The sequence below is a fragment of the Cydia strobilella genome, chromosome Z (assembly GCF_947568885.1).
Source record: "Cydia strobilella chromosome Z, ilCydStro3.1, whole genome shotgun sequence".
NCBI lineage: Eukaryota > Metazoa > Arthropoda > Insecta > Lepidoptera > Tortricidae > Cydia > Cydia strobilella.
Window position 1 is genome coordinate 44140540 of NC_086068.1, and position 23521 is coordinate 44164060.

At 38.8% G+C, this 23521-nt stretch overlaps 1 protein-coding gene across 1 annotated transcript in view; it reads left to right on the forward strand.

The window, feature by feature from the left end:
- Positions 1 to 7731: 7731 nt before the first annotated feature.
- The window catches only part of LOC134754848 (uncharacterized), a 48779-nt gene continuing 32989 nt past the window's right edge, over positions 7732 to 23521 (forward strand). Inside the window, exon 1 of the mRNA XM_063691293.1 lies at positions 7732 to 8075. Coding sequence (XP_063547363.1) covers positions 7733 to 8075 — 343 coding nt within the window. The 5' untranslated portion in view covers position 7732. The remainder of the gene's footprint in view (positions 8076 to 23521) is intronic.

The window sequence follows — 23521 nt, forward strand, 5'->3', positions numbered from 1 at the left end:
AACACACCGTCGCACCGCACTGACCTTGGTCATTGTGTGACGCATCATAAGTAGGAGCGAGAAAGCGATATCTCTCTCTCGCTCGCGTCGCACAAGTAGGATTGTTCCTCAGAATAATGACTAAAGCAAGCAAGCAAGTCGGGCAAAAATAAAAGCTTGGTAAAAGATATCGTATTCACAACACGCTATCACTTTTTGTCTACGAGTGAGTGAGACAACAATCCGCAAGTTCTTTCGTTTTTTTCAGTATTGTCATAAGATGAACTGAGGAAAATGTCAAATGGTTCTATGTGGTTCTAATATAATCCAGCCAAATAAAATATATGTTCGTTATTTCACAGGTAGGTGTCAACTGTAACAACTTGACATAGTCGTATTATTTTAGTTGAAATATTTCGGGAATTTCAGCGGTCATCTTGGTTTATTTTAATTATATCGTTGCTATTCCTGAAAGATTGTTGGGAAACGTGCTGAGTTTTTATTTGTAATGGTTTGAAGTTCCCTTTGTGATAATGTCTTGTGTGATCGAGGGCTGTAAATCGCATACAGGAAGAAAAGAAAATACGCACGAACCGATAACCTTTAATCGGTGAGTTTAGTTCAATTTTGATGAAATTAACTTATAGGACCTGACCCTAAACATTGAAATCGATATGTTGTTCAAGTCTTTATAGATTTTTGCATATATTTTCGAACTTTTCTGCTAAGTATGAAAGGTTATATTTTTGGCATAGTGATGTATCGACCTTCAGATCAATAACCTATCGACATTTACAGCTTTCTTAGTTTGGCCCAGGACTGTCTAATTTTAATTGATGAGTACAGTCAAGGGCATACATATATATACATTCCCAGTCTCAAAAATATGTGTACGCTCAGACAATAAAATCGTGTTCACATATTTTTGAGCCATTTGTCTGGATCGATATTTTTGCCTTCGACTGTACCTATAGTTTTCTTTGTTCTTACTTATTGACAGATTGTGTTTGCCAGACTATAGTATAATACTAAAAACCGGTCAAGTGCGGGTCGGACGCACGCACCAAGGGTTCCGTACTTTTTAGTATTTGTTGTTATAGTGGCAACAGAAATACATCATCTGTGAAAATTTCAACTAGCTATCACGGTTCATGACATACAGCCTGGTTGACAGACAGACGGACAGCGAAGTATTAGTAATAGGGTCCCGTTTTTACCCTTTGGATACGGAACCCTAATAAAAAAGAAATTAATGATCATTGATGAATGTTCCTTTTATTAATATTGTTGGTTTACCTATCTCACAAAACTCAACTTTTTATTTCAGATTTCCAAAGGACGAGGAATAGGGGATATTACTGCAATGTTCTGCCACCAGAGTGCAGCACTAGCTTTTTTAGTGCACCGTGGAGTCACTTATTCATACTGTACCTTTAACAGGTTTTTGACAAGTTTTCAGGGGACCTACCGGAAAACTCGAATCCGAAATTTTCCTCTTTATCGCTCGAATACGCAAGAGTGACAGAGATGTTAGATAACGAAAGTTCGATTTTCTTGTTTCGCGATAGACCCTCAGATTGTGGTAGTGGCGCCACCTACGCCGAGTTTCGCGTAATATTCGTTATTATTAAATAAAAAAATATATTACACGAACGTTTTTTTTTTTCATTTCCTATTTGGTACATGACTAGAAACTATACTTAGTCTTTTAGCATTAGAAAAAACGGTAAACCATTTCTACGTGTCTTTTTATTGACAAGTTTTTTTATAAATATAGCAATATTTTACTTATGAAAGCAAAAGTAAGTAAATGATCGTATATTATATTTGATGTGACTTATTTTCGAAGTGTTTTTCGATAAAACGACACGTTAAGATCGCTCGCCTTCTTTCTAATGATAAAAAACGAGAGGTATAGTTAGACGGTTCTGAGTGGTAGACTGCAAATGAGATAAAAGCTATATTAGGTACATGCATTAATCCACATATCAGGCGGCTCTTTGATTCCAAGGATTGCATAATTTTTATACTTTTTAATGATTTTTAGAATATGAAAATTATAAAAAGAATAAAAGTTATGCAATTCTTGTATTCAACGAGCCGCCTGCTACAGATTTTTTGAAATTGCCGCGTTTTTTCAGGTTCAACTTTCATTAGCCAGACTATTATCAATTTGCCAATTTCGTGATTATTCTTTTACACGGCACATAAACTTATGCATAATCTATCGATATAAAAAGTCGACACAGTCTGAGGACAAAACTAAAATCTGGGCCAGCACCCACACATTTGCAAATACTACACACCGTTATAATGTATATGTGCACAACGAGCAACAGGGATAACCGAATACAGTTAACACAACTGTGCAAGCGAGACCCCTATATTTCACGTATTGCTTGAGGTGCAATAGAAATAAACTTATAACATACAGATGTGTAGGCGAGACTAGTGAGTATTATATTCTTTGGGCGAAACTTACATACTTCTTACATTGTCGTCTTAAAGTGACATTATTTAGATTTTTAAAATTATCTCGATTTGATATTATCTATCTTAGTCCGTCTCACTCACGCAAATATATGAGCGAGCGAGTTGCACTGAGATTAATATCGAATCATTGAGTATCACATTTTAAAGCATGAAATTGACCCTCGTTTTATACTTCTGAAACCCTGGTCAAGTATTCGCCATGTTAAACTAACGTATCGCCGCAAAAAAACCAGTATAAAGATATGATCTCTGTTTACGCATAGGCAGTAGGGATCTCGAGGTTTCACTTGAAATGGTTATGCCGAAAAGACACGCTTGGAAAAAGATTATGCAATTGCTTTATTCGTACTCCTGGTACTTATATTCCAATCGTTCACCGAGCGCACGACTCAAGCGAACCAATGTAAAAGTGTGAACCCTGTTTATTCATAGTTACAACAGATATACGGATTCACTTATATTAGCCAAGTTGTAAGTCATGGGAATAAACGCCTTTAACTTTAGTCTTTAAGTAACGTCAGGAAACAAATAAATATGAATTTGAAATAAATAGGCACTTCATTTATTTTATGGAAAACTTTTATTTTTTGGGAACACACGTAACAAAATAAAAGGTTTTATATTAATACTGAAATGATCCGGTTTGCTTATTACAGCATTTTATTTTAACCAAATGATTATCCCCTCGAACGCCTGTGTCAAAAATTTGCTACCGAATTAATAACCTTGAAATTGTTAATTAAAGTTCAAATTGTCTGTGACGTATACGGGACAAGGCATTCGAAGGGTTAATAGGATTAGGCGTTACTTAGCGGAAATATTGTATATTAATTAAAACATAATTACTTTGCTAATCCGCGAAATCATAACGTGCTAGTCATTAGTGTTAACCCGTTATAAGTACTAAAAAATAAATAAAACAAACCACCACGTAAAGTACGAAACTCGACACGTGTTTCGCCTCTCTACGAGGCGAGGCATCTTCAGGAGATGCTGGCGATGTTGAAAGTCTGGTGTCCATTCTAAAAAGGGCATTCCGTTGCCAGGGATGAACAGGCTTTAATTGGTTTCATTATTTGCATTTAGCGTAAAACCTCATTAAGGCTTAGCTGTTTTTTTTTTAAATTAGAAATTAGGTAAGTGCACATAGTAGAAGTAGTCACCAACCTGTCCCACTGTGGTCCTAACTCGAGAAAAGTGGGACATTGCTTATTTCGCTACATAAAAAATCGATAGGAAATTTTATTCAAAAATAATAATTAGGTATTCTTTGCAATTTAAGAACAATGCGTATAAGCGGTAAAAAAAAAGAAAACTATAATTTATGTAAAAAAATATATTAATAATAATGCTATCCAGGCACAATTTTATTTCTGTAAACAAGCTGCGGCAGCGGAAATTCCTAGCAATTGATTTTTGTATATTTTAATAGTGTTTTCTAAATAGAGAAAAGTGAGATATTGCTCATGTCGCTACAAAATAAAATATATATATATAGGTATATATATATATATATATATATATATATGAGAACAAGTTTTCAAATAAAATATATAACTTAAAAAATAACTAATCAAAACTTTATTATAAATGGTGATCTCATTGTCAAAGGTATGATATTAATTATCATTTATTTAGAAATGTAACATTTAAGACTACTAATCTTAAATACAAGATATATACAGTGCTACTACGTAAACGAAATTAATAACTAGCTTAAATCTAAAATAGGCCCTTGAGGCATTGTACCAAGGATGCTGGCGGCATTTCCCCGCTGTATCGCAATGCTGATACGTTGTGCGAGAAAGCCGCCAGCTTTTCGGTCACCAGTTACGTCAACCAGACGCTTCGCGATTTCTGCAAACAACTTATGTGCGCTGGGACCCCATGGACCTAGAGTTTCAACTCCAAATGGAACGAAATGATACTCTCTACCGAGGCTCTTATATTTATTACGTTTTAAAATTTCGGCGCTTTCCGCCGCTCCGCCCGCTTTTACATTAGTAATCAAAATATATTAAATCTCAATCGCTAGGCATTTCCGCTGCTGCAGCGTGATTACAAAAATGAATATATATCTGCATAACAATATTTACATGCTTTAACATAATTAAAACCAAAATTTGTAACACAACACCCTAAATTATTTATGACAGCTAATGACATATACCCTAAAAATACCAGAAACGGTGAAAGACTTGTAGTTGGAATGCAAAAAAACTTCTATTTTTAATAAAAATTGCCCTGCTATATGTGTGGAAATATTTAATAAGTTGCCACTTGACATAAAATGTTTGCCAATTAATAAATTAAAAAAAAACCCTATATGAATGGCTGTTAAATAAAATGTTTTATTCACTATTTAATAATTTACATTACAAGTACTATTTAATAATTTTGATGGATTATGGCCGATATTTGTGTTTATATAATTAAATTTAAAAACCGGAGTTATACTTAATAAAAACCGGTTACATTCTATAGTTTCAAGGATGATTTAAAAAGTTGCATATTTATAATTTTTTTGCTGACTACAATGCATGAAGCGGGCATGCCTAGTTGACAGTTTTGACACTCGGATAAACGTGTTTCTCACATGGGTAATGCATTATTAAGCTATCTCTCTCACTCAATAACAAAGATAATTTTAAAATTATTTACAAATAATAATGTTTTTAAATGTTATAACAGTATTTACGAATGGAAAGTGATTCCGTGAGCTATGTTTTTATGTTTCGAGCTGTTAAAACAGTCGAAAAAGGCGCAACACGGCATTTTTCGTATTATTTACTAAATGGTTGTGACAATGTTGACACATTGGCGTCACCCGTACGACTAACTCAATCAACTCAATATAGGTTCCGGAACCTATATCGTGCGCCTGGTACCATATCTACCTCCCTTTACTTACATCCATGGACGTTGATAGCCTTTTCTCAGGTTCAACGATGTTCTGATGGGCCTTGACACTTTCTTCAGACATATTAAGTATCTCCTCCGGATGCTTATCTGTTTCCAAACGCAAATGATGTTTTTCATTTTCGAAGAATACCACATCTCTTGCCTTATTCATTTCGCCTGTAGTGGGGTTCACTAATCTATAAGCTTTGGAGTTATCACAGAAGCCTGTGTAGATCAGTTCTTTACTTTTGGGATCCCACTTTCCTTTTTTGTTTAGGGATATGCATAAATGCTTTACACCCGAAGATTTTCACCGTGCTGAGGTCACATTTGCGCCGTGACCACTTTTCTCCAGGTGTCATATTCTTCACCGCTAGCGTTGGTGACCTGTTTTTTAAGAAAACGGCACGACGGACTGCTTCTGCCCATAAAAATTTAGCCAAACCGGAGTCATGCAGCATGCTTCTTGCTTTTTCGGCCACGCCATTTTGTTCTGGCGTGTAGTCAACTGTCAGTTGATGCTGTATCCCGAACTTTTTCAAGTAGTTGTCCATCTGTTTATTGACAAACTCTGTGCCATTATCTGTTCGAAGGATCTTCAGTTTCTTCCCGCTTTGATTCTCAGCAAACTTTAAACTCCATAAATTTTTCAAACACTTCACTCTTTTGTTTTAGAAAATATACAAAAGTTTTTCGAGTAAAATCATCAATAAATGTTAAAAAGTATCGGGCCTTGCTGACTGAAGGAACCTCCATAGGTCCGCAGACGTCTGAATGTACAAGACCTAGCACCTCAGTGCTTCGCGTCGCTTTATTTCTCTTTATAAAGGGTTGTTTTGTCTGTTTTCCCATGATGCAAGGTATAAGGTATACACTCAAGTTTAGATAAACTGTTAGGAAAACTAACCCGTGTTGCCATCTTATTTCTGAGTAATTTGAGGTTTTTTATACCAAGATGCCCCATCTTCCGATGCCACTGCATCAGCTGGTCACTTGCAGTTGTAGATGAAAGCGCAGAACCCTGTGAACAGCACTTTATTTTATAAATGCCTCGTTCTTCCACCCCTTTCACTACAGCCTTACCTCTAATCTCGCATTCATCACTCTTAAAGATGTCACACCCTTTTTCAGTAAATACCAGCACGTGTCCCTTTTTCGCGACAGTATACACACTCAATAAATTAGAGGCTAATTCAGGGACATAAGTTACATTGTTTATAGTTAAATCTATAGATTCACAAACTACCGTACCTTCACTTTCGCCAAGTACCTCATTACCATTTGCACATGTAACTTTCAAGGGTTTCTTATTCTTTTAAGTTTTTAAACCAAGATTTCCGATGCGTCATATGTGAAGACGCTCCTGAGTCTATGAGCCAGTCATCTGCGTGAGGATTCATGCGCCTCCTTCCTCGTTTTCGGATTCTCTGGACATTCCTCTGCCTTATGAGGTCCGTCACAAATGAATAAGAATAAGAATTGTTTATTGCCACATTATCAAGTACAAAAGAAAATGAAATAAAAGTACAAAAGAAAATAAAATAAAATTACATAAAACAAGAATAAGAAAAAACAATTATTAATTTATAAATAAGTACAATAAATTGGGCAAAGCATGAAGCATTTGACCTTTCCTTATGTTTCTTTGTTAGTAGCGCAGATGTTAGTTGCTTCTCGCTGGAGCCTGTTGCCAACTGCTGCGAAGGTATCTTCCATTTGAAACAGCTTTGTTTTCACATAACCAGTAGTTAACCCTTAAATGCATGATTTTTTGTACAACTTTTTAATAAATTGAAATAGATGTGTCATGCTGTATAAAAGTAATAAATGTGATTTTGGATAGCTGCATATTGAGCCACGGACCATCAAATATACGATGCATATATACATCATTATGCATTTAAGGGTTAAACTAATGTTGCTGTTCTCTATGGCCAACCTCATCGGTAGAAACTCTGGGGTAAGGCCTTGAAGAAGTAAAGCTAGCATACCAGGGGGGGGGGGGGGGGGAGTTTGCCAAAAGTGTGCCTCGAAATTCGTGTGACGTAATTAATGGATGAACTCAAAGAGGCGGCAAATAAATGTAGGCGCGAAGGGATATCGTCGCATTTAAAATTTGAATTTCCCGCCTTTTTCTACTGACAAGATTTGCTTGACCAACTATAATTTTGTTTCTGCCAATTTACATGAAGCCAATATTAAAAAAAAGAAGAGACATAATTATTAGTCTATGGTGAGGCAGTATGGCCTATGGTCTTAGCCTGTCCAGAAGGACGAATATTAAAAAAAATTAGTCTATGGTATGACATTCTCGCTGTCTGATTGATTAAAAAAAAGTAGTTGGGATTGTTAGGAAAAAATGGCGGCCAAGTTAAAGAATAGTCTCGTCAAAACTCAGAATAATTTATTGGAATATGATAAAATTCAACTGAGAGATGTTATTTGCTCTATTTGTCAGTCGATTCTCTTGGAACCTGTGACATTACCGTGCTTTCATAACTTTTGCCAGAGCTGCTTTAAAAGTAGCATAGAAAACAATGCATTGTGTTGTCCCCTATGTCGGTTGCGAATAGGTTCATGGCTAAGAACCACAACAAAACAAAATAAAATAATTAATATTAAACTTTGGGACGTAATTAAAACCAAATTTGCGAATGAAGTGAATATTAAATTGCAAGGTGAAGATTTAAACTTAAGTCAAGGTAAGCACAATCTTTGATTATTTATAAAATAAAATTGTGGTGATTTCGTTTTCAACATCAATAAATTCTATCAAATGCTAATGAACGCCACTTATCTCATAGTCGGTAGGTTGCGGCGTACTGTTATCTACTGCAAGCAGGGTTTCACGTTCTGTTCTGTATTTAATAGCTTGATGTTGCTTAGTACTTGCCTAGTTCCATATTTTATTTACAGCACAAGAAATATTTTAGAATTCAGTTCTATCTCGACATTTAGCTAAAATTTATATTTAGATATGGTGTTTACTGTCCAGCTCGTTTCAATTTGTTTTATATTTGTTGTTATCACATTAAATTTGTGATGCTGCAGTTATAATAATTGTTTGTAAGGTTAATGTGGGGAGTGGGGAAGACTGTCTACACTACAAGCTATTTTATCGCTTTTAACCTTTCGTATGCGCATGTCAAAAAAATGAAGCTAAGTTGAATCAAAGAGGATATAATAGAATAGAGCGGTACTGTCATAGTAAATTTTGTAGCCACAGTAAATTCACTGTCATCAATGAGGATATAATAAGATAGAGCGGTACTGTCATAGTAAATTTTGTAACCACTGTAAATTCACTGCCATTATCGACATACTTTAAAACTAAAAATGAAGATTTATAAAAATATGTTAAAATGTATTTAAATATGGATAAATGATTTTTTTATTTGCATTAATTATTTTTATATGATTTTGACCCATGTTCTTTCACTGGTATGCATTAAAATTATAAATAACAAACGAAACAGTCAACACCCTCTATACGAGAGTAGGCCAAAACTAGTGGCGCCATCTGATCTAGAATCAAATTTTCGTGATTCTCGAGGCACGTTTTTTCCTTAGACTGTATCCATCTATTACGGAGTTATTATATCTATCGTTGCTGTCATCTATCGACACACGATTAAAACTAAAAATAAAAATATCAAAAAATCTATTTATATATGGATAAATTATTTTTTTTATTTGCAATATTTGCATTGATTATTTTTATAATATTTTGATCCATGTTCTTTCACTGATAAGCGTTAAAATTGTTAAATAACAAGCGAAACCGTCAGCGCCATCTATACGAGAGTAGGCCAAAGGTAGTGGCGCCATCTGATCGAGAATCAAATTTTCTTGATTTTCGAGGCACGTTTTTTCCTTAGACTGTATCCATCTATTACGGAGTTATATCTATCTTTGGTTGAATATGTATGGAGCAGATCTGCTCCTATGCATACGAAAGGTTAACTTGATTTTCACTCTTACTCCACTTTAAAAAAATACGAAAAAATAACAATTGTGTACTATAATTGTAATTTGGTATCTTGCCTATTATTTCCAATTAGAAAATGAAAATTAGGGGAAAACTAAAACTTTTGATCAATTATATTGGATCTTTCTTTATAATTCTTCTGCATTACTTGGCATTGTTTCAAAATTAACTGTAATACCTAAAAAAAATATTAGAAGTAAAAATATATATATATATGAAAACGGGCTTTTTTACTAACTTGCGGAAATTATTTTCCCATCAAAAACATTACATGTAAAAAGGTGCATGTTTGCAACGCAATACTTCTACTACTAAAAAGTTTTGAGATGTAATGTGAAACCAAGTCGGTTATTTTAGTCAGTGCCAGGGATTGTTAAAACCGCATCAATGTTATAATAATAACATAAAATAATATTATATACCAGCATGATATAGGCCATTACAGGCCCATAAGCCTGATGTCCAACTTATACAAGATCATCGCGAAAATTTTACTAAGGCGACTAGAAATAACACTGGATGAAGAACAACCAGTAGAACAGGCTGGTTTCAGAAAGGGATATTCAGTACTGGATCATATTCATGTTCTGAGGCAGATACTAAAAAGTACAAGGAATACAACCTTACATACTACATCGCGTTTATTGAATACAGCAAGGCTTTTGACTCCCTCATACACGAAAAAATTTGGATGGCACTGAAGAGGCAAGGTATTGATCACAAATACATCAGAGTAATCAGCAAAATATACCAACATAGCACATCACGCATACAATTGGAAAGATATGGGGAGACTTTCAGAATAGAAAAAGGAGTAAGACAAGGGGATCCATTATCCCCAAAACTATTCTCTGCTGTCTTGGAGTTGGTATTCAGAAACCTGAACTGGGATCAGCTCGGTCTTAACATAGATGGCCGCCGACTAACACATCTAAGGTTTGCGGATGACATTGTTCTACTTGCTAAAAACTCAGACAACCTAAACAAAATGATAAACAACATTGAAATTAACAGCAAAGAAGTAGGACTAACAATGAATTTGGAAATGACAAAGGCGATGACAAATGGCAAGAAGAACATCATTAAAATAGGAGAAATGACAGTTGAATATGTGGACGAATACATTTACCTCGGTCAGATTATATCACCTGATGAAACAATAGAGAAAGAAATAGAGAGAAGAATAGTGAATGGGTGGAAAAGGTACTGGTCCCTGAAAGAAGTCTTCAAAGATAAACAACTCCACTCTAAGACAAAGGGTAAACTATTCAACACATGTGTTCTTCCTGTCCTAATGTATGGTAGCCAAACCTGGGCCCAGGCAAAAGCTACTACATCCCATCTAGCATGCTGCCAGCGCGCCATGGAAAGGAGCATGTTAGGAGTACGTAAGACTGACCGGCTACGAAACACCCTAATTAGAAATAGGACGAAAGTCCAAGACATTGCCACAAAAATTAAAAGACTCAAATGGAAGTGGGCTGGCCATATCGTCCGAGGCACAGACAAATGGAGCAAGCGAGTCACCCAATGGTACCCAAGAGATGGTAAAAGAAGGGCGAAGAAACCTATAATGAGATGGGGCGACGACATCGCGCAGGTAGCTGGCCGTACCTGGAGCAGAGTGGCAGCGGACCGGAGAGAGTGGAGAAGTTGGAGGAAGACTTTGCCGAAGGGCAAGCAGGCAGGGAATTCAAAAGATGGGAGATAATAGAGAGATAATGTGCAACTATTCCTTGTTCAGCAAATAAAGGCTATTTTATTTTATTTTCTTAATATTATAATAACTTGTATCGCGCCACAACCTCTAGGCCACGATTACCACGTCTGCCTATAAATAGACGCAATCTAGCGCTAGTGGGAGGCCTAAACGCTTTACTAGAGCCACTTTTATGGACTAGTAAAGATTTAGATGATACACACTCGATCATGTACTGCGGAGCCATCGCGGCGTGCCGTGTTGCTCGAGTCAAGTTCCCGGACGCTGAACGTGCACCTAGGACCGCCGGAGGTGTCCCTGCATGGTTAGCGCGGATCGCGACGTATCAGCTCGTTTAGGACTCTCATTGCAAAGCTGATCTGCTTTAGGGGGGGCAACAACCGCCCCCGAGTAATGCGCTTTGTGAACCAGGCGTTCGCGAGGACGGATGTCAGGCCCCGCGACTACATGGCCAATGCCACAGAGCGCATCGACTTTCTAAAGCAGAAAGTCTGCATGGGCAAACTGTATTCGTCGCTACAGAAAGCGTGTGGATCGATTCCAGCAGAATTGTCTTTTTCAAAGTGACCAAAGGAAGGTATACCGAAGGTGGGAGGAAGCCGACCCTCGTGTGTCTAACGTGCGGCTGCCGGATGCTACTGACATGACTGATATCTGGCGTAGCATCTGGTCAGTGCCTGTTGAACACACGGAGGGCGGTTGGATAGACGTTGTCGAACGTGAGTGCGAGAACATCGAACCTATGGGGGCTATCACCATCAGCCCCGACGACGTAAGTTGTGCCATCCGTACGGCCCAGAACTGGATAAGTCCTGGACCGGACGGATTGCACAACTTCTGGCTAAAATGGTTCCGATGCTCGCACGCACGGTTGGCAACGCAGTTCCAACAAGCCCTAAAGCTCGGTTCTCTTCTCTCCTACCTTCCCTAACAACTGGTGTAACCTTCCTGCTCCACAAGTCCGGTAGTACCACGGAAGCGAAGAACTACAGACCCATCACGTGCTTGCCTACACTTTTACATCCATTTTGAGAGCAAAAATCAACGCGCACATTGTCGCTAACAACATTTTGGCCTCCGCTCAAAATGGATGTACGAGGGCTGTTTGATAAGTAGCCGTTTTCTAAATGTACTAATATCACTGGCCGAAAATATGTATACCACCGTTTTAAGCCATTCTTCAGGCGGGAAAATTGAAAAAAAAACAGCATTCTTTTGTTTTTTTTTTTCATTTGACAGCGATATAGTGGAAGCGTGAACGTGAAATTGTTAAAATGGAGAAAGAACAGTATCGGTCTGTAATTAGGTTTCTGTTTTTGGAAGGAAAAACCTGTGATGAGATAAAAGTAAGAATGAAGGCGGTTTACCATGAATGTGCTCCTTCTATGACAACCGTTAGATATTGGTACAATGAGTTTAAGCGGGAGAGAACAACCGTCTTTGACGAGGATCGCCCAGGCCGCCCAATTGAGGTGACTACAGACGATATGGTAAAAAATAATAATATCGTATTAGCCGACCGCCGAATTAAACTTCAAGAAATCGTTGATACTGTAAACGTTTCAATCGAGCGAGTACAAAACATATTAGAAGAAAAATTGGGCATGAAGAAAGTATCGGCAAGGTGGGTGCCGCGTTTACTCACGGAGGAGCAAAAACGGAACAGAGTGACTACTTCGGAGCAGTGTTTAGCAGTGTTCTAACGTAACCCGAAGGAGTTTCTGCGACGTTTTGTGACCGTAGACGAAACGTGGGTTCACCACTATACCCCGGAAATGAAGGAGCAGTCAAAGCAGTGGATTTTACCGGGTGAACCTGCCCCAAAGAAGGCAAAAACCGTCCCGTCGGCTGGAAAGGTCATGGCCACCGTTTTCTGGGATTCGCAGGGTATTATACATATCGACTACTTAGAAAAGGGGAGAACGATAACAGGGCAGTACCGCCAGGGCATGGCAGGCCAATTTATTGGATGAATTTGACGCTGTGTTAAAGGAAAAACGACCCCATTTAAAGAAGAAAAAAGTACTGTTTCATCACGATAACGCCCCAGCTCATTCATCCAGAGTCGTGATGGCCAAAATTGCACAATTACGCTACGAACTATTGCCTCACCCCCCGTATTCTCCAGATTTGGCCCCATGCGATTTCTTTTCGTTTCCCAACCTGAAAAAATGGCTCGGTGGTAAGAGATTTCGATCAAATGAAGAAGTCATTGCCGCCACAGAGGCCTATTTTAATGACTTTCCGAAATCATATTTTTTGGATGGTTTATTGAAGCTTGAATATAGGTGGAACGAATGTAAAGACCTAAAAGGTGACTACGTAGAAAAATAAATGCATATTTACAAAAACGACTGACTTTTTTTTCATAAACGGGTACTTATCAAACAACCCTCGTAGGGTTGGGTCCCGTGATACTAAAGAGCTCCTCCTCATAGACATGACCATATGCCAACAAGTTCGGCGGAACGGGGGGGCCCTCTCGGTCGCCTGGATTGACTATAAGAAGGCCTATGATTCGGTGCCTCACTCATGGCTGAGAAGGGTATTGGAGCTGTATAAACTTGATGCAGCTTTAATATCCTTCCTAAGCGCATGTATGAGGCAGTGGATCACAGTCCTTCGTCAACCAGCCCGCCCTGGCCCGCAGGACTTTATAAGGATCGAGCGAGGAATATTTCAGGGTGACAGTCTGAGTCCCCTGTGGTTCTGCCTAGCTCTGAATCCCCTCAGCACCCTGCTGAAGGATTTGGGGTTAGGTTGCCGGCTACGGAGAGCGGGTGAAGTAATTTCTCACCTTCTCTAGATGGATGAGAAGTGGATGATGAGATTTGGAGTGTAGTGGAGTGTTCCAGATAACTAACCTCCACAATCTCTTCTTCAGTGGCTCCAAGAAGCTGTAGTTACAGCGGCCACACTCCGGGAAACCATGTTAATAAATGGGCTAAACCTGAAGAAGGGGACTACATCTACGACCACCGGTAGTGTAGTTAACGGTTGATTCCTGTTATTAAAAGTCTGTATCGATATGGGACAAACTGATATGTATCGATGCAGCAAGGTAAAGCGAAAAACCTAAAGGGCGCTCGCCAGAATCCATATAGTGGTTTGCGGCCTTTTCGCTGCATCCCGACCTCTGCCGATCGTACTGGTTTGCCGGTCCATTGGGTCACAGAGGAAGGGACGAGTGAAGTGGACTTGCGCCTGCGCAACCGCTTGTTCACTTTAAATAAGTTCACGCGCAGATGACCTAGCTATTCTATTTGGATTCGAGCTCTTATAAAGTCCTACGGCGATGGGGTGTCGGCGGTGGGGTTAAGGTATCGATGTACCGAGATCTTAGTTGGTACCCTGCACGTAGGCGGCCAGGAGAGAGTGGTCGCTCTTAAGACCAAGTCCGGCCTGGCCAGCCACATTCGAGCCCATAATAGGCGTAATCCATAATTGCTGAGGTCGCCGTCATCGAAACCGATGAGGAGGACTATACATGGATGACCTCAAAATATTTGCGCCAAATAACCAAGACTTGATGGTGCTACTGAAAACCACAGAAGTTTTCAGTACCGCCATCAGAATGGAGTTTGGTGTCGATAAGTGTGCGGTTATGCATGTACAGCGGGGGAAGGTTGTAAGTTCAACAAATTTACAACTTTCTGAGACCTTTTGTCTTTCAGATCTATCTCTGAATCAGAAACCTATAAATACCTTGGTATGTCACAGTCTTTGGGTATTGAGGATGAGGGTATTAGACGGACGGTGAAGGAGCGCTTTTTCAGTCGGCTCAAAGTCCTTAACAGTCTTTTGTCAGGAGGCAACAAAGTGCGCGCCTTCAACGCCTGGGTAATGCCCCTACTCATATACTCCTTTAGCATACTAAGGTGGACTCAGATAATTCATTCAGATCTAGCCATTCAGATAGAGCTATTCTATTCAGAGCCATTCAGATCGAGCTGGATGCCCTGGATCGGAGGGTCCGTCTACTGCTCACCACACACCGTATGTTACACCCACGCTCGTCAGTTATGAGATTGTGCATCCCACGGAAGTGTGGAGGCCGAGGCTTCCTAAACGCCAAAGATCTCCACAACCGCGAGGTGTGCAATCTCAGGAATTATTTCCTTAACAACGAGTGTGGGATACATTGTGACGTGGTGGCAGTAGACAGGAAACTCACACCGCTCTCCTTGGCAAACGAGAACTAGCACAAACCTGTGGTACAAAGTACTGCGGACCGCAAGGCGGTATGGAAGGATAAGCAGCTACACGGGCGGTTCTACAAGGCCCTCACGGGACCCGATGTAGACCTGCTCGCGTCGGTGAACTGGTTACGACTTACAATTCGGGGACCTCTTCGGAGAAACCGAGGGTTTTGCCTGTGCAATTGCGGACGAAGTTATGATGATGAACAACTATCGGAAATATATCCTGAGGGACGGTACAGTCAACATTTGTCGGGCATGCTGCCGTCCCGGAGAGTCACTCAGGCATATCATTTCCGGTTGTTCTAATCTTGCTAACGGCGAGTACTTGCACAGACATAATCTCGTAGCCAGGATTATTCACCAGCGGCTTGCTCTTCTATATGGCCTTGTGGACCGCGAAGTACCGTACTACAAGTATTTACCTGTTCTTGAGAATGGTCGTGCCACGCTCTATTGGGATCGATCTATCATCACTGACAGGACTATTGTAGCCAATAAGCCTGACATTGTGATAGTAGATCGATCGCAGCGCCGGGCCGTGCTCGTCGACATCACCATCCCCCATGATAAGAATCTCGTGAAAGCCGAGAAGGACAAGTCCAGTAAGTACCTAGACTTGGCTCACGAGATAACCGCCATGTGGGATGTTGATTCGACGATCATTGTCCCGATAGTCGTTTCAGCGAACGGTCTCATAGCGAAGAGTCTAGACCAACACCTTGAGAGACTCGCTAGGTGGTTGGATCAAGGGTCAGATGCAGAGGCGGTGATCTTGGACACGGCGCGGATAGTCCGCCGGTTCCTCTCTCTGCGGCCCTGACCACCGGCAGCTTGGGCCCTGCCCCACTGCTGGCGGCACCCTAGGTTAGGTTTTTATAATGTATTTATATGTATTTTGCAGTGTTGGCGGTAATTGTTAATTTTAATTAACCATTGATCAATTGCATTAACCATTAGTTCCGCCATTAACCAATTGCATTAAAGTTAATTCGAATTAAATTTTTGAGACGTTAATGGCCATTGAAGTTATTGGCTATTAACTTTAATGGCCATTAAAGTTTCAAAAAATTAATTAGAATTACTCTCAATTGCATTAACGTTTAATAAAATTAAATTCGTGATATTTTAAAATGAGACAGTAAAATGACCCTGACTGAACCCTGGCAGTAGTAGCAGTACCTACTACCTAGTGGAATTCAGGTTTGGTGCAACCATGGTGAAACATAGACATACGCGGTTTTGGTCATTTGAATTGTCTTGACGAGCACTTCGGAGAGCAGTACCCATGATAGAGCTGATGCTGAACCCTGGCAGTACCTAGTGGAACTAAGGTTTGGTTGACATATCAGTCAAATTTGGGGTTAATATTCATTTCCCAAGTTCCTCTGACGATACGATGGTCCGACGGATATTCTAAATTCAACATTTCAATGTTCTTGAAGCGCCAAATTTCGTCCGAAAGTATAAAGTCTATTTCATTTGCAGATTTCTTGTTTGGGGACATCCAAGACCATCGACGTTTAGTGTTCTTTTTGAAAAATGAATATTATGTATAATTTGTTCTGTAGCGCAAATTGTATCAGTCGTTGGCCTCTGGCATTTCTGGTGCCCATCCCGAATTTGCCTGCTATTAAAGACTCTTCTGGCTTTCTTATACCTATTTTTGCGTTAAAGTATCCTATGAATATTTTTCTTTCGCTGGCTAATTCCTGGGCGTGGTTGAGCGTGTGGTAAAAATCTCTATCTCTTCGTCGCTAGCATCACTAATAGGCGCGTGCACTTGTATAAGAGACAGGTCTGAATTTTCGAATTTCAAGTTTAATATGGCGACTCTCTCGGAGATACCTATGAAACTATGAATATTTTGTTTCCGTATCTTTTTTATTAGGAAGCCAACTCCAAGGTGGCCTTTCTTTTCCCCAAAATAACGAAATATGTTGTCGTTATCTTCTTCAATCTGGTATCCCTCTCTTCTTACTTCCGCTAGGCCCATAATATCATATTTCACATTTTGCAGTGCATGCCTCAACTCGACCATCCTTTCCTCTGAAGAGAGTGTTCTTACATTATACGTGCAGATATATAGGTTTGGAGGTTTGAGTATATTCTTTGATGATTTGTTACTTATTGGAGGGTGGTAGTCTAATTCCCCACGATGACCAGTCGGCTTGGGGAATGTTGGTGTTTTTTTCATCAATATTAGATATCTTTAATTTTTTTTAACTACAAGTTCTTGGGAATTTATGTATGTAAGCCATATCATGCCCATACCACGCCCCACAGGCAGGCCGAAGAAGCGCTGGTCTGAATTCATTACCCAAATAGCCGGAAAACACTGGATGGAGACAGGAGAAAATAGAGAAAGTGGAAATAACTGGAGGAGGCCTTCACCCAGAGAGGGATCCTTAAAGACAAATAAAATAACTTGTTCATAAATGCATAAACTAAATAAAAAGAAAGAATATGGAAGAGAAGGCTATAATAATAATAATAATATCATGCCCTATATGTCCCTGAAAATTCAGAGTTCTAGCTTTAGCCAGCACAAAATTACAGGACGTCGAAAATGGCCTGAATGGCTTCGAGAAAAGGATGGTACGGCCGTTTTGCTCGACGTGGCGGGGCACTACCGTGCCCCCAGACAAAAACGTAAAGCCTTGCGAAAAAAATACAATTGTGTAATTAATTTTAAATTTGGAAATAATAGGCAAGATACAAAATTACAATTATAGTGATGATGATGATGTAATCCTGTTATCCCTCATTAGGGACATAGGGCTCGCAGAAGTCGCAGACGAATTTTCCACTTGTCACGATCCTATGTAGCTACTTCCAGCTCTTTCCAGCCGAGTCCAATTGAGCCAGCCTCCTTCTTATTAGATTACAATTATAGTACACAATGTATTTCTTTCATAGGGTTTTTTTATAATATTTTCCGCTAGTTATGGTAGAAGAGCCGGCAGTAAAGTTTCGAACCAACGTGATACCGTGATGAGATGCACAATGGTTTCCCATAAAAGTGATGCTAAGTCCGAATTTGATAGTCTGCTACGGCGGAACTGGCCGAAAGTACAAAAAAGATAGCCACTTCCGGTGCGAAAAAGGGGGGGTCATTTAACCCATCTGATACTGCAATAATAGCTATGGCATCAGTTAGAAATTTACTGGTAGATACAGAAAAGCGAAATCTGCCAGTATGATTCCTGCCGGAAGTGCTTGGCATACGCTCTCAAAGGTGACCATCGGGACCCCTAACTTAACCCATCTGATACCAGCTTGAAACCAATTCCAGTCGGTAGATATGAACCTTCTATTCAGGAATATATACGTCTGCCAGGGCGTTTTCAGCCGAAACACCTTGACATACGAGATTTTGTGGCGCAACATCCGTGGTACCCGTATTTCGGAATTGTACATATTACGGACATTTCAAATACTGCAGGCTTATTAATTTATTACTCTATGCTTATATTTGTATATTATTACGTTATTAACAAAGATAGATATAACTCGTTATTAATAACATATATTTATAATAAATTAAGTTAAAATAAATTAAATAATGTGATTAATATGATTGATAGTCATTGAATTAGCTATATGAATCGTTTGTCTTTGTCTGTCATTTTGACTTATGTATTTGTAAGAAAAGGATAAAACATAATTTAACTAATTAAGGCTCGTAAAGTTTTACGAATAAGGGGGTATTAGTATTCATAACTAAATCAGGCTTGAAATGCGACATAAAATTATTTTTGGTGGTTTCTTTTACGCTTGAGGCGTTTTTTCACCTATTTGTCTAATCACTATCTTATGTAGGGGAGAGAGGGGCAAGACGAGTAAGACGGGGTAGCGGCTTTATTTGGCGACACGACTGACCAACCATCAGAATCCCGTTAGTGCATGACGATGCGTCGCCATCATGGCAATCAGCTCGCACAGTGACCGGCTAGACAAATGGTGTCGTTAATTATTTATTTGCAACAAAACTGTTTTTGCCATATTCCTTGTTATTTCTAGGGTTCCGTACCCAAAGGGTAAAAACGGGACCCTATAACTAAGACTCCGCTGTCTGTCTGTCCGTCTGTCACCAGCCTGTATCTCATCAACCGTGATAGCTAGACAGATGACATTTTCACAGATGATGTATTTCTGTTGCCGCTATAACAACAAACTATAACTAATTGTTTATAACACCTGTATTCATTACCTGTAATGCACAATTGATGCATAAATGATTCTAAAAACATAATAAAATAAATATTTAAGTGGGGTTCCCATACAACAAACATGACTTTTTGCGTAATGGTATTATGGTACGGAACGCGACTCGCACTTGGCCGGTTTTTGTGTTTTATTTGGTTTGCGTTTGTTTCCTTATTATCACCAGCACATATATACTGTTAATTTATTCCTATGGCCCAGCAATCACGCCAACAGCTAAGGACTTGTTTGGTTTCAAGTACGGTTTTTTTTTACTTTCGAATTTCATTAGGCACATGGGGCAAGATAGGGTTGACGGCCGTAGTTTTAAAGTGATAAACTGATGAAGAATTGCGGATTTGAATTTATTTATTCTTCTCTTGTAGAACGGTGAAAAAGTATAAAAGAAAGTCAAATAGAGGAGAGTGGTTAGAGGCCAAGAAAAAAGCGGTGGATGCTGTTATAAAGGGAAGATGGGGTACATGTTAGCTGTAAACACATTTTCTGTCTCTCAGACGACTTAAGAAATAAAAGTAAAACAGTTCGTGAGAAGGTATTAGACGATGGACCCAATATCCAAAAATTGATGTTTTGTTTAGGCCCTAAATATAATATTACTATGAATCATTCTTATCTTGTCCGGTAGGGGTTCCCCCATCTTACCATACCTGGGGGGCAAGATGGAGAGTAGGCACTTTTGGCCATTTTAATGTATTTTTAATTTAATTATCTAACTAGAGAGTTCCTAGTAAGTGTTGATTATGAAAGACTGATTACCAAAGATAATAATAAAAATAACAAAAACTTAAAAAGAATAGCATTGTTAGTTTTAATGGACTTGAAACATTAAGTATACCGTCATTCCCACCTCTCCCCTACATTTCTTGACGTTGACGCAAAAATGACGTAGTTTAACATTCAGGATGTTGTTTTATAACACTACAAATTGAGATAACTAATCTATTGACGACCGGTCTGGCCTACTTACTGCCTGCAAAGCCGATGGTCTTGGGTTCGAATTCCGATAAGGGCATATATTTGTGTGATGAAAACATATATTTATTCCTGAGTCATGGTTGTTATATATGTATTTAAGTATATATTTATCTATATAAGTATGTATGTATATCCTCGCCTAGTACCCATAATACTCCCAATATTTATAAATAACAACAGAAATACATCATTTGTGAAAATTTCAACTGTCTAGCTATCACGGTTCATGAGATACAGCCTGGTGACAGACGGAACGGATTTGGGTACGGAACCCTAAAAATGATGTAAAATGCTCATATTTGGATTATTGGTAAAAATCGTCCTTGACGTTGAAAATCCTGTCTTTTCACACCCGTTTACAATAAGTATGTAATAATAATAATTTTGTTCATTTTGGTAAATAAAGGATATGAAATAATAATTTATTTTAAAAACGTATAGTTAATGGTATATATACAATCATAAAAAATAACTTAAACTTATCTAAATTAAACAATAAACTACAAAACTAACTAAAATATTTTATTCAAAAAGACCTCCGCGAGCTGTACCGGGTGCAAAGGTGCCCATCACACTTGCCGCGTTACCACGTTGTAATTTGAAGGATAAGTAATATTATAATTGGTATAATAAGGATATTGTAATTTGAAATTATTTTATTATTTATATATAAGGTGCTAACAAATTAGATACAGAAATTTTACGAGATGGTACTTTACACTAGAACAATTAACTTTTAACAGAAATTAAGAAATTTTCTCATAATTTTTATTTTATTTACCGAACAAAATAAATAAACTATAATTATATCTAAAAAATAATCATCATGTATTTAACTGCTTGTTTGTCTTAAATGTCATTGTCAACGTCTCATTTGATTTATCAACGTGAAGTGGTCAGTTACGTTTTATATTTAAAAGAGGTTTTAGAATCTGTTCAATGAGGTCTCATTTAATTATCTCATTAACAGTTTTTTTACAAAGCAAATTTGTTTTCCAATTTTCTCAAAATAACATCATAAAACCTATAATGTTTCATACTTACATATACTTCAGGAGCCGAGTACTATCAACTGTAAAGATATCGGTAGCTAATTTGTTAGCACCTTTATAAGGCAAACAAAGAAGTACAAAGCCGTAAGCAGGTATTAAATGAATGCCCAAATTATATTGTGTATATTAATAAATTTGAAATATATGTTATTAATAACGTAATAATATACAAATATAAGCATAGAGTAATAAATAAATAAGCCTGCAGTATTTGAAATGTCCGTAATATGTACAATTCCGAAATACGGGTACCACGGATGTTGCGCCACAAAATCTCGTATGTCAAGGTGTTTCGGCTGAAAACGCCCTGGCAGACTTATATATTCCTGAATAGAAGGTTCATATCTACCGACTGGAATTGGTTTCATGCTGGTATCAGATGGGTTAATTTAGGGGTCCCGATGGTCACCTTTGAGAGCGTATGCCAAGTACTTCCGGCAGGAATCATACTGGCAGATTTCGCTTTTCTGTATCTACCAGTAAATTTCTAACTGATGCCATAGCTATTATTGCAGTATCAGATGGGTTAAATGACCCCCCCTTTTTCGCACCGGAAGTGGCTATCTTTTTTGTACTTTCGGCCAGTTCCGCCGTGGCAGACTATCAAATTCGGACTTAGCATCACTTTTATGGGAAACCATTGTGCATCTCATCGCGGTATCACGTTGGTTCGAAACTTTACTGCCGGCTCTCCAACCATTAGTAAAAAAGCCTGTTCTCGTGATATTTTTTTTACTTCCAATATTATTTAAGTAAAGGTTACAGTTAAGTTTGAAACAATGTCAAGTAATGCAGAAGAATTATAAAAAAAGATCCAATATAATTGATTGATGGTGGATGGAGTTATGGTTTACCCCTAATTTTCATTTTCTTAAGGGGCCCACTGATTACCAGTCCGCCAGTAACATCTACATAGACATTTTTATATCTGTAGATATGTTCGTATAATTTATACTATTTGAACCAGTACCAGTATGGTTTTCCAGCTTTTGTGACATATGCCCATGAACGGGAACACCCAAATATTTCGAAATATGTTTTTTCCGAATTTTATAAGCACGATTTTCATAATCCCGATTTTTTATAAGTCCGAAATATCTAAATTACGATTTTTAAAAACACGATGGAAGAAAATCACGAATGTGCTTTTTCCGAAAATTTAAAATCCGATTGTCATTTGACCGAAAGCTTAAAGTTCCGATTTAACACTTTTCCGAAAAAATTCGGAATTCAGAAATTCGGTCTTCTGTAAGGTCGGAAAAATGAAATTCGTGATATTCAAATGAAGACTCACGTTTTAGTAATTATTACGGGTGCCTGTCGTGCCGCATCACGTTAAATTCGGTATTCTAAAATTCGGCAGAACTGCGACCCTCAAGATAATGAACTGTTGCCAGAGAAGTGGGTTACGTTAGGTTGGAACTGCGACCTCCAAGAAAACGAACTGTTGCCAGAAAAGTGGGTTAGATTAGAACTGCTACCCTTAAGAAAACGAACTGCCGCCAGAAAAGTGGGTTAGGTTAGGTTAGAACTGAGATACACGGGGGGCGTCCCTGCCCATGACGCTGGCTCCCGAGATAGTAAGCGCGACCTAGTGTCCCGGAAGCGCTTCCACTACCCACTACCCAGGCCAGAAAAATAAAAGGGTATGGATCCTAGCCAGGATAGCCGCTGCGGGGTCGCGGACGCATTGCGCGAGCTTCCCCGTAACCCCGCAACCATAGCGGCGAGAGGACACCATGGGGTTTAGTGGGTAGTGGGGCCTCTATACAGCCCTGCCCGCGCAGCATGGTTTCCCCTATCACTAAGTCCGTCACTTTCGCACTCACATACTTGTTAGAACGTGACAGGCATGGTGATAAGCGTACCGTGCTACGACTCCTGAGTCCCACATAACTGTCCGGGTTTCTCTCCGGCCCGGCGGCATGCGTAAAAGCAATCCCCATGTAAAAAAAGGTTAGAACTGTGACCCCCAAGTAAACGAACT